General features: G+C 40.0%; 1 protein-coding gene across 2 annotated transcripts; it reads left to right on the forward strand.

Annotated features, from left to right (window-relative positions):
• The first annotated feature begins 2,764 nt into the window (after positions 1 to 2,764).
• Positions 2,765 to 16,797, forward strand: taok1a (TAO kinase 1a). Of its 2 annotated transcripts, XM_080889709.1 has the most exons (21): positions 2,765 to 3,268; positions 6,134 to 6,243; positions 6,690 to 6,938; positions 7,344 to 7,415; positions 7,520 to 7,621; positions 7,736 to 7,781; positions 7,884 to 7,980; positions 8,092 to 8,205; positions 8,661 to 8,752; positions 8,947 to 9,040; positions 9,155 to 9,236; positions 9,339 to 9,500; positions 9,618 to 9,818; positions 9,939 to 10,067; positions 10,356 to 10,592; positions 10,698 to 10,826; positions 10,957 to 11,160; positions 11,299 to 11,538; positions 11,916 to 12,128; positions 12,252 to 12,434; positions 12,885 to 16,797. In XM_080889709.1, exons 3-21 carry the CDS (start codon positions 6,807 to 6,809, stop codon positions 13,419 to 13,421), a joined length of 3,066 nt encoding a protein of 1,021 aa, XP_080745835.1. In that variant the 5' UTR covers positions 2,765 to 3,268; positions 6,134 to 6,243; positions 6,690 to 6,806; the 3' UTR covers positions 13,422 to 16,797. The 2 variants fall into 2 exon arrangements, with proteins under 2 accessions (XP_080745835.1, XP_080745834.1); XM_080889708.1 differs by lacking the exon at positions 6,134 to 6,243.
• Positions 16,798 to 17,398: the final 601 nt, after the last annotated feature.

Genomic DNA, 17,398 nt, shown 5'->3' on the forward strand with positions numbered 1-17,398 from the left:
AGCGCAGAGCCGAACCAATCACAGCCGCAGCGTCACGTCGCGTTACGTACAGCACAAGTACCAAGCCGCACGTGTGTTTGTTTGGGAAGCAGCCGGCGGGTAATGGAGCCAGCGCATAATGGAGGAAATGAGTGTGCCGACTAGAAAAATCAACCGAGCATGACCGAAGAGAAAACAGATGATGGTTCCAATGCCGGAGAGATTGTCGAACGGAAGAGCCATAGAAGTTCCGTAGTGTGAAGGTATTTCGGCTATTTCAAGTCTGACAAAAAACAGAGTAGCGTGCCGAAAGCAAGTCTGGAAATACAATAAACTGGTGCATGCGTCACACTGTGCGCCACGTTATTGTTTCGGTGAAATTAATTTCTACAATACTGTTACTGTTAATTCTACTCTCTGCAGTGTTTAAATGCTTACATATACACACAGTTACTGTCCGTCCACACATACGACTCGGTTCTGCTTCTATGCCCCAGCTTTGTTTACTTTTTCCCACCGAGGCTTCTAGACTTCTGATTGGCCAACATTTCTGCACGGTTAGGAATCTAGCGCCACCTGCTGCTTTGGCGTGTTCATAGCAGCGTTTTCCTTCATTTCTGCCTTTATGTGTGGACGGGATTATTTTTTAAAACGAAAACGGAAAATCTCCGTTTTCAAAAATACCCGTGTACGTGTGGACGTAGCCTCAGTCTCTGACTGGAAGCGCTAATGCGTCATTCGGCTTTTGTCAGACTAAAGTAACTGTTAAAACTGTTTGAAAAGCTAAGCTATACAACAAGGAGAGATTGAGAATTTCCTTTTAGTTCTCAGTTTATTTGATATTGACAAAAGTTAGTCAATTTTGTCTGTTCTTCTGTAAAACAAACTAAGATTTATTTTTAGAATTAATATTTTGTTTCTAAGTGGAATTGACAATTTAGTCTGTTTCGTTTGTTCTATTTTGAAACTTAAACGCTTTAGCGGCTGCCTTTTGTGTAGTTTGCAATATTTGCCTTTATTTATCTGAAAAAGTCTCATGTTCCTTAAGTACATCTACCCTGTTGAACTTATTATGGGAAATAAATATTTAAATAAAAACAAGCTGCTGATTATTTCACATTTTACTTGTGAGCAACGGCACATTTAAATCTTACAAATATAGTTATTTGGCTTATATCGTGATAGATATCGTTATCGCCTGAAATGAAAAAAACATATCGTGATATGAAAAAATCTCATATCGCCCAGCTCTACTCTGAAGAGAAGTGGAGTGAAAAGTAGAAGCAAGACAGAGTACATGTGGAATGAGGAATGAGGGGGAGACGGGTGTAACAGTGAAAGTGCAAGAAATAGATGTTATGAAGGTGGATAAATTTAATTATCTGGGATCAACCACCAAAAGCAACAGATGGTCCACAAAGAGTGGTGAAAAAGTGAGTGCAGGCAGTGTCAGGGGTGATTTGTGACAGAAGGATGGCAGCAAAAGAGGGAAAGTTTACAAGATGGTATTGAGATCTGCTATGATGTATGGTCTGGAGAGAGTGGGACTAACAAAAAGACAGGAGGCCAAGCTGGAAGTGGCAGAGCTGAAGATATTAAGATTTTTAACGAGAGTGAGCAGGATGGAGTGGCAAGGATTAGAAATGAGCATATGAATCTTTCCTTTTTAAGAAAGCTGGGCTGGATCATGTCCCTTAGCTATTGTGCTATAGCCTCAGGCTTGCAGGGGATTTCCTATGATACAATGAGCATTCCTTCTCTATTTCCTTCTTGTCACACCCAATACATTTACATGTCAAATGCATGTCATTAACTCCAGTTGTAGCATGTGGCTGCTCCTCCTTGAGCTTGGTTCTGCCAAATGTCTCTTCCTGTTAAAAGGGAGTTTTTCCTCCCCACTGTAGTCATGTGGCTGCTCATGGCCACAGTGTGATTATGTGATTGCTGTTAGATACATACCCTCTGTTGCATTGTACAATCTACCGAAATTACCTTGAGATCACTTGTTTTCTGTTAACTTGCGTTTGTGATAGATAAACTGCTACAACCTATCTTACATGTCTGTGTTAACATTCCCCCTGGGTGGCTTTGTGTATCCATTCATTTATTGTATTTTTCTGTTAGTTTTCATGTTCTTATTATTTAAGAAAACAAAACAAAAGCAACAAAAGGTGATGTGGAGCAATGAGTTGTTGCTTACAGACAGTTAACAATGGTGCCCCTATTAGGAAAGAAGTATTCCACTTCTGAATGGATGAACAAATAGATAAATTTAATATACAGTAAACTGCATACAATGCTTCCCTTACTCACAAGGGGTCGCCACAGCGGGTAGCTGCTTTGCATATTTGAGTTGCCGGAGTTTAACGCCGGATGCGCTTCCTGACGCAACTCCCAAGAGAGTTGTGTCTCCTCACGGAATCGAAACAGCGTTCCCTTGTTAGGCAAATGTGTAATAAGCCAAAGATGTTTTACTGCCTCATGAATATACAGTACTACTGTGAAATACAGCTACTATCCACCTTTGGGCTCTCTAACAGTCTGTCTCAGTTCTATAATGTTCTTGTATTTCCTCATCATCGATAACCAAGTCCTTTCATTTAAAATACATATTACATTTATAAAGTCCCCCCCCCCCCCCCCCCCCCCACTCACATCTTATGCCAGAAATGTCAAAAGTGAAATTATTAAAAGTAACTTCGATAAAAATATGAACGTGATCGCAGGTCCAGTGTTCTTTAATGATGTTCCAGTGTCTCCGCCTCTGGATGTACATGGGTCAGGGAGAGTTTACAGCAAATTCAACAGGCAGGGCGGAACTGCTGTTTGCACTGAGGAGCACAGACAGCCTGGCACATACACACGTCTAAACGGCTGCGGTTAGTCTGCCAGTGTGAGAGGTTAAATCCCGAGGTTTTTTTCCCCCAACGATAAGGCGGACATTATCGCGGCTTGTTTAATGCGGTTCTGGAGGTGTTTGAACTTCCCTCACATTCCCCCCGACGCATTTCCACGAAGGGAGGCGGCAGCGGATCGCTCGGCAGCCATCTTTGGACCTGTCTGGGAGTGGGATCTCTGGCACCCCAGTTACTTGAAGGGTGGGGATTTTAACCTGTAACAATTCACAAATGTGCGCGTTATAATCGACTGACAGCGTGAAGAACCACAAGGATTTGGCGCACGAAGTTGCCTCACTGGCGATGAAACTGAGGGGATACTTTTCAAATCCCAAACTGTTTTGAATTAGCGACATTCTCCACAGCGCTGAAGCCTGGCCTGTCAAAAGAGGGTGAGTTTCAGCTAACTGGCTAAGCTAACTTAGCAAACATAACAAACGTTAGCCAGCTAATTTAGCTTTTTCTGATAAGCGAGTTCTTACAGGTCGCTTAATTCCACATTATCCATGTTTATGTTCAGCTGTTCACGTCGTAAACACGACGCCAATTATGCTTGGGCTGTTTCGCCATATGACACGTAACTTGGCTAACGTTAAGTTTGGTGTGTGTAGATGACATCACACTCCCAAGCTGCTGTCTTTTTATATTTCCGTCTTTTTGATGTGATTTTTTTTTTTTAACACGACGCTTAAAACCGCTGTGGGAAAGTGTTAACTTTTAATGAATCCCAACCAAATAATCTGTGAAATTCCGGTTGTTTTGAAACTCTAGGAGGAGGAGACAGGTAAAAACGCAGCAGGTAATGCTGCGCTGCTGTTTGCCTCACCAATCTTAGTTTGGGCAAACGTTGGATATTTTAAAGGTTTTCAGATCTATCGCCCCCATTCCTCTTGGGTAACTGGTGCCTAGTTACCAACTAACTTAATATACTTGAAGGCATAAAGATACACTGGCTACAATGTTACAGTGCCGTTTCTGTTTGTTTTTGGGTGAAACAGACGTAAACCCTGTGCTATGTTGTGCCATAGGTTGGCGTGCCAAACGGAGGTGTCTTAAATGACCTCCATTACGCTTACATTTGTTTAATGGATTCTTCAAAGTAATGAAAACTACCTGTATTTTTTTAAGTTACTTCTAGGACATGGAAAGAAAAAATGTTTTACTTTATTAAATTGCGGCGCACTTAAGAAGGCGTGCCATTGCTGCAATACCAAGATAGACAGATAATCACTAGTGAAAATGCTCAGCAAGGCCCATTCCTACCTCCCTATAGCTGCACGAACAGGAAATGCTGAGAAATGCAGCGCAGTGAGGGCATACATTGAGAATTCCAGCCCTCCAGTTCTGTTGTCCTGTCCTGCTGCATTCTTGTGCATGCATTTGTGCAAGTTGGAACACCAGGGTATTTATATTGTTGTTGATCTTGTTGTTTGTGTTTGTTGTTTTCTTCTTTTGTTTAATGAAAGTATCAGTTATCATCATTCTCTTTTGTGCTCACATGTTCACAAGTTGAAAATGCTATCATGAGATATGACAACAAAGCTCATTCATGAGAAACAATGTAGTGAAGAACAATGGCAATAAAGAGCCACAGTCCCACATGGTAATGGGGCTTTATTTCAGAGCTGTGGCTACAACTGTGTAGTATAGTGAGTTGTTCAGTGTTGTTGTGAGACAAAAGATGTCTGCTTGGAACTGGGGGCTGTTTCTCCCAGGCTGGGAAAGAAGTCTTGTGACTCTAGCGTCAGCCTTGCATCTGTTTGCAACTGATCATCTGAGCCGAATGGACTCAGTAAACTTTTCTCGGTGATCTTTTACAGTCTACATTAGTATTAGTGAAGCTGTTTCAAAGTAATAATGGAAATTAACGTATTGAGCGTGGTGTTGCGGGCTTAGTAATAATCTTTTATTAATTTCTGTATTTTTAAAAGGCAGAGACATCATGATAACCTGAAATTTAGTAGTTGATATCAATATCAGTAGAATTGCACGAGTCTCAATACCCAATTTGATGTACTTGGACATAAAATACCTTTAATCGCACAAAAGTCATTTTAAATCACTGTCATGGTGGTTTAAAACATTTAAAATGTTAACATTTTATTGATAGTTAACCACTGCAAACATTTAGGTGCATGAGTGATTTCACAATGGCAGTGCCAGGTGTCTCCAAAAAGAAAAGGTTAGTGTATTTCAGGATAATAACACAAAGTAGTTCCACACGCTACTCATACTGCCTTTTATATCAATGAGTAGAGCCTGCGCTATAGTGGCCGCTATAGTCGTAGCCATCTTCCATGTGTAGTTTTTCCTGGGCTCATGGGCATCCTCCTCCTCCTCCTTCATCATGTAAAGATAGACTGGAACACTTGTAGGCGTTTTTGCCCCCATCACTTCCAGAAGAGTCAATACATACTCTGCCAGTGACTTTTGGCTGCTCCATTATTTCCTAAGGGTCGCCACAGCAGATGGATCAGTATGTTTGTTTTGGCACAGATTTTACACTACATTCCCTTCCTGACACAACCTCTCCATTTATCTTTGCTTGGCACTAGGCTTATACTAGCTTGTGACTCCTTAAACTAAGTTTAGTGTCTCCACTCAGTCTCAAACCGGGTATCTATTGCGTATAAGGTGAATGTGTTACTACACGATGGAGCAGTTATTGTGATGTACTGAAAAAAACGAACTAACAAAATGACTGTTGTTGGGGGTTTTTTTCATAATTTTGGTATTGGCTTTGCTGACAATGAAGAGCTAACCATGTTAACCCCCATAACCCCAGTGAAATTATATTGAGCTTTTGATATATTATGTTAATCCACACACGCTACTGTGATTATTTTTTGGTTATTTTGATCTATTTATTTGTTTGTTTGTTTGTTTGTTTAATTTGTTTACATTCACGAGAAGGCGGCACACTTGACTGCTTCCAGTAAGACACCACTTATGAAAAGGCACGCTGCTTTTCAGATGTCATTTTCCCACATGGTGTGAATCACAAACAAGTAATTTATTTTAATTCTAATGAGTGTTTCTGTTGTGGATATTCCAAAGTCAGGGCAAAGGAAAACTAAGCCGTTACTGTGGTATGACACCACTTTGAATAAGTGGTTTCAAACAATACTTTTAATAAACTAATAAATATAACCTTTGAATAAACTTTTTTTTTTTGCTGAACAAACCCTTTGATCACTTTTAGGAAGATGCATGTACGCTGTTTGCTGCGTTTGAGAATGTTTTCCATGTACCTGCAGGTTTAACCAGTCATCCCGTCACTGGAATACTGAGTTTTCCTTCAGTCATTAACACTGTGAAGGTGCTCAATTTCTCTTCCACGTTCAGGCTGGAGATGGGCAGCTCTCAGGCACGTCTTTGTATCCTCCTCACATCTTTTTGTGTACACACCAGTCACTGAAGGTGTGAGGCCAGTTTTGTTGGCCTGATTTCATTGCTGTGGTTACTATGGAAACAGGAGACTTATCTCTTGCTACCTCAGGATTTCTGACATCATGGTTAAGTTCATGCTTTGTTTAGCCTTCTCATGCCCACATTATTAGGCATGTCTGTTGCTCATCCGAACAACTAAGAGCTTTCTCACTTCTAATATGATATAATCAGTGTTAAGAAGTATTATTAGTAATTCAGCATTTAAGTGAATCTTACTTCATAACATCCAGCTTTCCTTTTCTTGTAGTGTGCTGTGCTTCACAGTCCATACAGTGTTGCTGTAGCTTTCTAATTTAGAATAGCAATGCATGTGTACATCTCTGCTAGTGTGTTTACTCTTGTTTTTTTTTCTTGTACTTTCAGTTCTGAACACATATGAAACCACTGTCCTGCAGATGAGTCATCAGTGGGGGCTTTCACGTCGCTGTCGCAGACCCAGATAGTTCCTGGCGGCAGCGGCATTGCCCCCAACCCCTAATTATGCCCAATAACAGTCGGGCGGGGAACCTCAAAGACCCCGAAATTGCTGAACTCTTCTTCAAGGAGGACCCAGAAAAGCTCTTTACGGATCTTCATGAAATTGGACATGGCAGCTTTGGTGCTGTATATTTTGTGAGTATTTAACAACACATGCATACAGACATACCCACAAATCAATTAGATGCGTGTAATGGATTTAGAAGGTTTTAATACAGATATTACGCCTAAACTTTGCTTATGTTAGTCAGCTTAGAGAGAACTGATTACCATAATGTTGTTCCCATGTTGCCCCAACATGTCTGCTTGTAGCTGTTGTGCATGTGACTTAATACCGATTAGCTCAGGTATCATGATATCACAATGGGGCTTTTTAATGTTGATTCAAAGCACATAGATATAATTTAATCTTTACAGTTTCATAATGCAAAGTTAATTAAGCTATATGGAAGTAGGACCTTTATTGCCTTATTTATCTCGCCGTAGCTTAAATCACAAAAATCTTGACAATCAGTTTTATGTAATGTGTTTTTTATTCAGGCACGGGACGTGCAGACAAATGATGTGGTGGCCATCAAGAAGATGTCATATAGTGGGAAGCAATCCAGTGAGGTATGATGACCTCAAATGTTCTATATTAGGTTAATAAACTGTTTATTCATGAATAAACTTGTTCTTGCTGTAACAGTCCTTTTGTTGTTTTACTGTTGTCCCAGAAATGGCAAGACATAATCAAAGAAGTGAAATTCCTGCAACGAATACAACACCCAAACACCATAGAGTACAAAGGATGCTACCTACGAGAGCACACTGCATGGGTGAGGTTCTACAACATTGTGTTAATGATGATGATCTTGATGTAAGACTAATATTTATTAATTATTTAAGGGCCAAATATAAATTCACACAAAGCACTTCTGATTTCCTTACAGCTGGTAATGGAGTATTGCCTTGGCTCTGCTTCCGATTTGTTAGAAGGTGAGTGGAAAACCTTGGAAGAAATTACATTCCTGTATTTGCCATTTTTATCCCCATCACCTTTTTTCTTGATTTACATCACTTATTATACATCTTCTTCAGTTCACAAGAAACCTCTGCAGGAAGTTGAAATAGCTGCAATTACACATGGTGCTCTTCAAGGTTTGGCTTATCTTCACTCCCAAACTATGATTCACCGGTGAGTGTTTCAAGTTTTTTTTAGGAGCATGCTGTGCACAGATTGCTTTAGCCCTCATGCACTGTGTCTTCTACGTCTTGCTATAACCATTTCCTCTCATGTGTTTGACAGAGATATCAAGGCAGGAAACATCTTGCTGACAGAGCCAGGGCAGGTAAAACTAGCAGATTTTGGCTCTGCTTCCATCGCCTGTCCTGCGAACTCCTTCGTTGGGACTCCATATTGGTAAAATTCAAAACATCTTACTATAATAATTTATCTATATATGTCTGTATATACCCTGTCTCCTTCTTAACAGATGGGCAATCTGTTTACAAGAACATTGTCACATATTAAACATAATTAACATCTATATGTGAAAAAACCTTCTAAATCCCCATTCTTTTCACTAAATATGGAAAGAAATGCTGCCAGACTAATGTTATTGCTACTTTCACACTGCGAGCAGCCAAGTTACCAGTGACCAATCATGGCCAGCGACATTTTCACAGCGTCATGGATAAAGTGCATTGCCTGAACAGAGTTGAGGCCAACTCAATTTTTACTTGTTGAGATTCAGATCCGTCACGTAGCGACAGCTGTCAGGTGCCCATTTGCAGCTTCACATCCCTGCCTTCCACTGGAATATGAAGTTAGCATTGTGAATGTGATGCCTTCTTTGTTTTTTGTTATTTTTTCAGGATGGCCCCAGAAGTAATTTTAGCCATGGATGAAGGTGAATATGATGGAAAGGTGGATATTTGGTCTATGGGTATAACCTGCATTGAATTAGGTATGTCCTAGCTCCTTTGCTGTTGCATTGTTAGAATTCACACATCTGCTTTTATACTTCAGTTAACTGCTCACAGTCAGCAGCAGTGTTTCTCACACCATTAGGTTCATTCAATTACTGATGTGGCTTTTTCTTCTTTCATCCTCACTTTCCTTGTATGCATTTCTTAATGTAACCTGTTTCTTGGTTCATAGCTGAGAGGAAGCCGCCACTCTTTAACATGAATGCAATGAGTGCCTTATACCATATAGCACAGAATGACAGCCCCACACTGCAGTCGAGTGAATGGTGAGTTTAGAATTGGATCCATATTTTGTTTTTCAAATTGAATAATGTCTATTTATTATTTATGTTGTTCTTCTACATTCTAAACTTTGTTCATATATGATCTCCCAACTGTAGGACGGATTATTTCCGAAACTTTGTAGATTCTTGCCTTCAGAAATTACCCCAGGATAGGCCAAACTCTGAGGAGCTTCTAAAGGTAATCAACCAAAAATGATTGTGACCGATTTGTTATTGTGATGAATCCTTATAGACAAATTCATGAATTTAACGCAAAATGGCTTTTCTGTTGCTCGTCCAGCATGCATTTGTCCAGCGTGAGCGACCTGAATCGGTTTTAATAGACTTGATAAGCCGGACAAAGGATGCAGTACGGGAGCTAGACAATCTGCAGTATCGCAAGATGAAGAAGATCTTGTTTCAGGAAGTCCACAATGGCCCAACAACACAAGATGAAGAGGAGGTCTGTTTGAAATTGTGTTAACCCCTCCTTGCTTGCCTCTCTGCCTTTCATAGTATTGTGTCCTCTGACACAAGATGTGTTGTAATCTTGTTACTTTCTACTTTCTTTTACTTTTAGGAGCCAGAACCAAGTGTGAGTAGGACCGGTACAGTGAACAGTGTAGGGAGCAACCAATCCATCCCCAGTATGTCAATCAGTGCCAGTTCGCAGAGCAGCTCTGTTAATAGTTTAACAGATGCAGGCGATGACAAAAGTGAGGCAGACATCGAAGGGGACCACACAGTAATGTCCAACAGCTCTGTCATACATGTCAAACAAGTAAGACATCTTTCTTTCACTTTTCATTGAGTAAAGTGTTATTAGTATTATTCTCACTGGAGTCTTGTTTAGATTGGTTCTAAATAGCCTGCAATGTCTGTATTGTTGTGCACCTTTTAGGGAGAAGAGACGTGTAACCAAGATTTACAGACTCACAACCAGCCAACTGAGCAGCAGTCCCCTCCTCCACACACGCCACGGCCAAGAAGAAACCGTGAACACTTTGCCACAATACGCACAGCTTCAGTGGTAATGATGCTGTCATTTCATTTGTACATCATTGCTAACGAACTGTTTAATATCTCAGATAACCATGCATATACCTGCTGGGTGTTTCTGTGATTGTAAAAAGGCAAAAATATTTTCACCCAGTGTCCTCGTGATTATTAGAAGCGTTTACCTTAAGGCAAGCAATATATTTTTTCATGTAATCATCAGAAGTGTTTTGAACAAGCTTGCAATTAAATCTATTCACAATACTTGTGTGCCTTATAAACTTCATGTCTAAAGATAAGTATTTTGTCTTGTGTTTGCTAGCTCACTCGCCAGATTAAGGAGCATGAGCAAGATTCTGAGTTAAGAGAGCAGATATTAGGCTACAAGCGCATGAGGCGACAGCATCAAAAACAGCTGATGGCTCTGGAAAACAAGCTGAAGACTGAAATGGACGAGAACAGACTCCGTCTGGACAAGGAACTGGAGAATCAGAGGAATAGCTTCGCCCAAGAGATGGAGAAACTGATCAAGAAACACCAAGCGTCAATGGAGAAAGATGTATGCTTTCAGCTTCTAAGTGTTCATTAAGTGTGTTGTCAGTGTTATCATTCACTCACTGTTATTGTGCATAGAAAAAACTGATTATATTTGTTTCTTTATCAGGCAAAAACCTTTAGCAATGATGAAAAGAAGTTCCAGCAACACATCCAGAGTCAACAGAAAAAAGAGCTCAACAGCTTTCTTGAAAACCAGAAACGGGAATACAAACTTCGCAAGGAGCAACTTAAAGAGGCAGGCAGATTGGTGTTACAGACACAGAAATACATACAGATTTCTTTTTTCTTTTTAAACTAGCAGTTAGTAAACATTAATCAGTATAAATTAAGTGCTGGTAGTGACCTTCAGTCTGTTATTACTTTAGGAATTGAATGAAAACCAGTCAACTCCCAAGAAAGAAAAGCAGGAGTGGTTGTCCAAACAGAAGGAGAACTTCCAAAACTATCAAGCAGAAGAAGAGGCCAATTTACAGCGCAGACAGAGGCAGTATCTGGAGCTAGAGTGCCGCAGGTTCAAAAGGAGGATTTTGACTACTCGCCACAGAATCGAAAAGGATCTATTGCGAGAGGTCTGTACCTTTCTCTACCACTATACTGTTGAACAGTATGTTACAAATATTAAGTAATCCACAAACTAAAAATGGTCTGTTGTTCTGGAAGTAATCTTATCTTGTAAATGTTATTTATCTCCATTTGGACATCATTAGGAGCTAAGTAAGCGTCAAACCCAGAAGGACTTGGAACATGCTATGCTTCTCCGGCACCACGAGTCCATGCAAGAGTTGGAGTTCCGCCAGCTAAACAACATCCAAAAGACGAGGGCTGAGCTGACCCGACTACAGCACCAGACGGAGCTTACCAATCAGCAGGAGTACAACAAGCGAAGGGAGAGAGAACTTAGACGCAAACATGCTATGGAGGTTCGCCAGCAACCCAAAAGTCTCAAGGTCAGGAGAAGTTTCTGAACATGGGTGTATATTAAATATTCAGACGCTGATTTTAGTAAAAGTGCTTGTCTAGGCACTATTTGAATTATACTTCATCATGCTTGGGTCAGGACTAGCTGGAAAAAAAGATGCACAGATTTAGGAATAAAATGTCAGCCTCAGAATTAGGAGTGCCCAGCTTTATACCTCTTGATATTTTACTGTTTTAATGAAAAAAAACAGCAACAAACTGAATAGACCGTAACCCAGAATTACTTTAATGTAATGCTTTGTTTTCTGGTTGTACTTCCTCACTTCTAAGCATGCTAGCTATTATCTGTAGATAATAGTTGGGAAGTATAGTGCATATAGTATTTACTCCTTTCTCTACAATCTAGTCCAAAGAGCTACAGATCAAGAAGCAGTTCCAGGACACTTGCAAGATCCAAACTAGGCAGTATAAAGCACTGAGGAACCATCTGCTGGAGACGACACCAAAGTCGGAGCACAAAGCTGTCCTTAAACGGCTGAAGCAAGAGCAGCACCGCAAACTTGCCATTTTGGCCGAGCAGTATGACCACTCTATCAATGAAATGCTTTCTACTCAGGCGGTGAGTCTGGTAAAACTGTAAGACTGTTAGTCTCTTACCTGTAATGGATATGGCCACATCAGTAATAGTTGAGTATATGTTTTACTGCTTGGACCCTGAATGTGATCTTCTCGCTGGTCTTAGCTTCGTCTGGATGAGACTCAGGAGGCTCAGTACCAAGCCCTACGAATGCAGCTACAGCAAGAGCTGGAGCTTCTCAACGCCTACCAGAGCAAGATCAAGATGCAGACAGATGCCCAGCATGAGCGTGAAAAGAAAGATCTGGAGCAGAGGGTGTCACTCCGAAGGGCCCTGCTGGAAACAAAGGTTCTCCGCCATAAATTATGTTCATGTTAAGATTTACATTTATATTTTCTTAAGCTATTGAGTCTCAGAGTTTGGATGTAAAGGGGCAAAATGCTCCTACCTTCAGTTAATCCAGTTTGTTTTACATGCAATGTGGGTGAAGTGCTGATGGGATTTACATGAGGTCAGTGGCCTTCTCATCGTTATAATGATAAAGAGTTAATTCGTCCTGCCATACGAGCTGCAACATGATTAAAATGAGAGAAAGGGAAAGCAATAATGTCCACTGTGTACATGTTTACTATTTACCTTTAAGCAGGTTAAAAAAGGGGGGAAACTATGGCATAGTAGAGAGCGTCCTGGGATTTTAAGAGTCCTGAACATTACTTTAGTTGCCATGTTTGTAAGCCATAACAATATTGCGAACAGTTTAATATGAATTTCATTTTTTTCCCTCCTTTTCTGCTATAGATTGAGGAAGAAATGCAGTCCTTGCAGAATGAATGCTCAGCGCGAATCCAGAGCGTGCTGGAACGCCAAGCCAGAGAAGTTGAGGCTTTTGACTCTGAGAGTATGCGCCTAGGCTTTAGCAACATGGTGCTATCAAACATCTCTCCAGAGGCCATGGGCAATAACTTTCCCGGGGCTCAAGTAAGTTGGTGTCAACATCAGCAGCAGCACCCATCTGGAAGCTCTCAAGGTGCACACTGGGGCAGCAGCAGCTCAGGTGCAGGGTTCAGTCACCAAGGCAGTTACCATCGATATCACTCCAGTCCAGGAGGGGCATCTATGCAACATGGCTGGGGACAGGGCATACAGGGAGGAGGGGATTCGACGCCATGGGGCCACCCATCAGCTGGAGTTCTGGGCGCACGCACTAGTGGTATTCAGAACAGCCCCCAGGGGATGGGAAGGACACCCTCGGGAGGGCACAGTGAGCAGGGAATGAGCAGGAGCACCAGTGTGACCTCTCAAATATCTAACGGGTCCCACCTCTCCTACACATAGATCCCTCATCAGCCATGGAATCAAGAATCCAAGTGCGGGGAATCTAAAAACACATCAAGGCAGAGCTCTATTGCTCCGTCTTTCTCAGACACTACCCCACCATTTACCATTTCTCCCATGTACAGATGTGGATGTGTGATGAAATAAATGTTGCTCAGGTCAAAAGGGCTGGAAAAAGCACAGCCCGCCCTCACGGCAGTTTATCGGCACACATACAGATCCTTAAAATTTATGTTGCATAAGCAGTTTGAGTGTCAATATGTTACTTTCATTTGTGTTTAGTTACAGTTCTCTCCTAAGGAGGATTTAAAAGAATAAAATAAAGAAACAAAAAAAACATAAGTTTGTGCTACTCACAGCCATTGCTCTCATTTTGCACATGAAACACTGTTAAAAGCCTTTGACATGTGTTAATTTTGTCCTTTTTTTTAAATGTATCAAACAATCACAGAACTGATTTTATTCAGGACCTCCCTTCTTCACTCTCCCCATTCGTATTCAGTAATACACTGGGCAATTGTTTGATGGTGGTTACGAACGCAGCAGAGTGAGTGAAGATGCTTGTGATGCCAGCCTGCTGTAATGGTCGTCATGATGACTTCGATTCCTCTTATCTTAGTTAGTTTTCTTTCCTCTACCAAAACGAAACATTACAGATTCAGAGCCAAATAATCTAGTCTTAACTGTTTCACACATGCTACAACTATCCTACAGTGCCTTTTTAACCTATGATAACTGAAATTAGTCTCAGATCTTTATAGTTTAAATTTCCTTCTTCCACTTCTTATCAGTGTTAGCTTCTTTTGTTTAGCCTATTTTAGCAGGTTTTCAGACATTTTCCTCAGATTCTCATATTCAGTACAGTTTAAGTCCTATGTATGTCGAGAAACAGAACATTGCTGGTGCATATCTGCAACCAGTTCTCATGCCTTCACATGGTACTTGAGGGGGAAACCCTTGCGTTACAGAGAATGTCACTGTACATGTTCTCAGAAGGAATTGTGACTTATTGGCCTTCATAAAGAATCCTAATAGACATCTGTTTATTTTTATTAGTGCCTTTTAAAACTGCTGCCTTGTTCAAAGCACTTTATACAACTAAATGTGTGTGAGATTTAATAGTTGACTTCTTTTCGCAAAACACCTGGTGAGTGATCATTGGTACGCATATTGTTAAGTTTAGGAGGCAGACTTAGATGTGCTGTGATCCATTTTCTTTTTTTCTTTAGAGCAATTTCCCAAGTACAGAGTACAACTACACCCAATACAATTGTAACTAAGGAGATTGCCAGTCAGTGAAGCTATGGCTGTTGTTGCTCTCAGTTGTGTTTATGTTAAATTCAGAGTGAAGAGAATATGTGAGGATGGTGCTTTTTTTTTGTGTGTGTGCGCGTATGTTTTGGCTAGAGTTTCTATGAACTGAAGCGAGTAAACTGGAGAGTTTATTATGGCAGGCAGGAAGTTAGAGTTAATTGTCATGACCATAACAGCAGGCTTGGCACAACTAAATATGAAAACACTGGGCCCAAGTAAGCAACACTAATAATTTAAAAGGTGCTAAGTTAATAATGTTACACCAAGTCATTGAACCCCAAAACTTGGGTGACTGAATTGAGCACATGCTTGCATTTTGACGTTGTAGCATGTAAAACTTAGTCAGTGCACAGTTTAAAAAAAAAAAAAAAAAACACAAGCCAAGTGCGAAATACATGTGGCAAAAACACTTCCTTTCCTCCTCTGAATTATATTCATGTCTGCATTCTTTCTCTCTCTTCAGTTTGTAGTTAATGAACTATCGCTGGAGAAGTATGTTCCCATTTTACCTTTTAACAGCCTCTCCATTCAAGTGAGACTTGGCATTTTGACACTGAGAATATAAAACACTTTAAAGATAATTCTCTGGAGTTGGCAAAAGTGACTGCTCCTCCTCACAAAGCTGGAATTTATGTGTGTGTATGCGTGTGTATGGGTTTTTTTTTTTTTTTTTTTTTTTTTTTTTTTTTTTTAATTACAGGAATTTTAAATGTAAACCCACATTTTAAGAAAATGATTTCTAAAAACTGACAGACTACAGTGACATGTGTAAACCTTTCACGCTCAGAGTTTAGGTGTTAAGTTGTGTGGACATATCTCAATGTTACGCTTGGTTTGTGTACACTGACAAATTGCCTTTACTATCATCTTTAAATACCACTCGTTTAGTCACCATCTCTGAGTATTACCACTGCGGAGTTAGTTCTCTGTCGCTGCACACATTCGACCATTTGTCTCCATTCCACTCTGATTCAGAGCCGCCCTTTCTGGCTGGCTCTTTCTGAATGTTGTTTGTTGCTCTATTCCTATCATATTTGAGGACACACAAAAATGCTGGGATATTTTTCTTTCTAGGTGGGATTTTAACTTTCATTATGTATATATTCTGCCTAGAAAGTATGCATTGTATCAAGTTACATATGGTTTGAACCCGAAACTTTTTTTTCTGTTATGCCAACTGATTAGTTCCAGCTACTGTAACAAAACAGGTTGTAGTCATCATTTTTTTTCTTTTGAGTTATTCATGTTGTAAAGAAGATGAGAATGTATTTATCTTTATTGGATTGTTACTATATTCATAGGCCACGGCCAAGAGTTTGAATGTTAGGTCGATCAGACCTCACATAGATGCCAACTTTGTTTATGCGGACACATTTTGTTCACTTTTGTGTCATAGTTTTGTGTGAGGGAACCTGGATTTTGTTATCAGTCGAAAGACTTCTCCACCAGCCTGGATTAGATTTTGTTTTGTTTTATTTGTTTGACTTTAACTTTCAGATATTTCTCCTACTGACTGAAAGCATGTAGGATACTGAATGAGAATCAGCGACAGAAAATAGCGATCCTTTTTATGGTCCAACACTGTGCCATACCTTAGTTGCCAAGCCCAGATACCACTGCATTTGTTTCATCTCCATGGTTGTAACCTATCATTGGGCTGACCACATGTAATGTATGAAACAAAACAACAAGGTTCTGGTGTAGTGGCCAAAGTAAAAAGGCTTGAAAAGATGATGGGGTGACAGGCAAATTCTGAAAAAGATATTGCATTTCTTTGAAGATGTCAGTATTGTTTGCCACATTACCACTACAACTTATAACCTATAATAAAATGTATAGATGGTGGAACTTGTTATTGAATGTCAGAGAGATTATGAAGATACTACATAAGATATGGTAAAGTACAAAAAGTGGATTTAAATTGTGTACAAATATTGAGCAGAATTTAAAAAAATAGGATCAAATTTACTATATTGTTTGTATTGTATTTACTATTGTGTGGGCAGAGGGATATTGAACAGAAATCAGCTGTAATAAAGTAATTTTAGTATGGCTTACTTTGTGGTTGTGTATTTTTTTTTTAATGTATTTTGCTTCAATGATCACATTAAACACATTTATTTAAAAAAAAAAAAAAGGCATGATTAAGTGGAAATGAATAAGGCTGAGTCCATGAACAGAAACTGTTTAAAAGTACCCAGGTTGGAACCCTATTGACTGTCTTAATTGAACCAAAGATTCAACAAGGTGCTGGAAACATTCCTCAGAGATTTTGGTCTTGATAGCATCACAATGTTGCCTCTGATTTGTCGACTACACACATCCGTATTGCAAGTCTCCTGTTCCGTCACATTGCAAAGGTGCCCTGATCGTGTTTGGCTGGAGGTCATATGAGTACAGTAATCCCTTTGTCATGGTCATTGATCTAGATTTTTGATATGGAACATTATCTTGCTAGCAGAAGCTATTAGAAAATGGATTCACTTGCTATAAAGAGATGGACATGGTCACCAATAATACTCATTGTTCCAAAGTGTGACAAGAAAACGTTTCTGACATCATTACACAACCTGCACCAACATATGATACAAGGCAGGATGGATACACAATGTCATGTTGTTTGTACCAAATTTTGTCCCTCACTGAATATGAACTCTTTCCTA

The sequence above is a fragment of the Rhamphochromis sp. 'chilingali' genome, assembly GCF_963969265.1.
Source record: "Rhamphochromis sp. 'chilingali' genome assembly, chromosome: 8".
NCBI lineage: Eukaryota > Metazoa > Chordata > Actinopteri > Cichliformes > Cichlidae > Rhamphochromis > Rhamphochromis sp. 'chilingali'.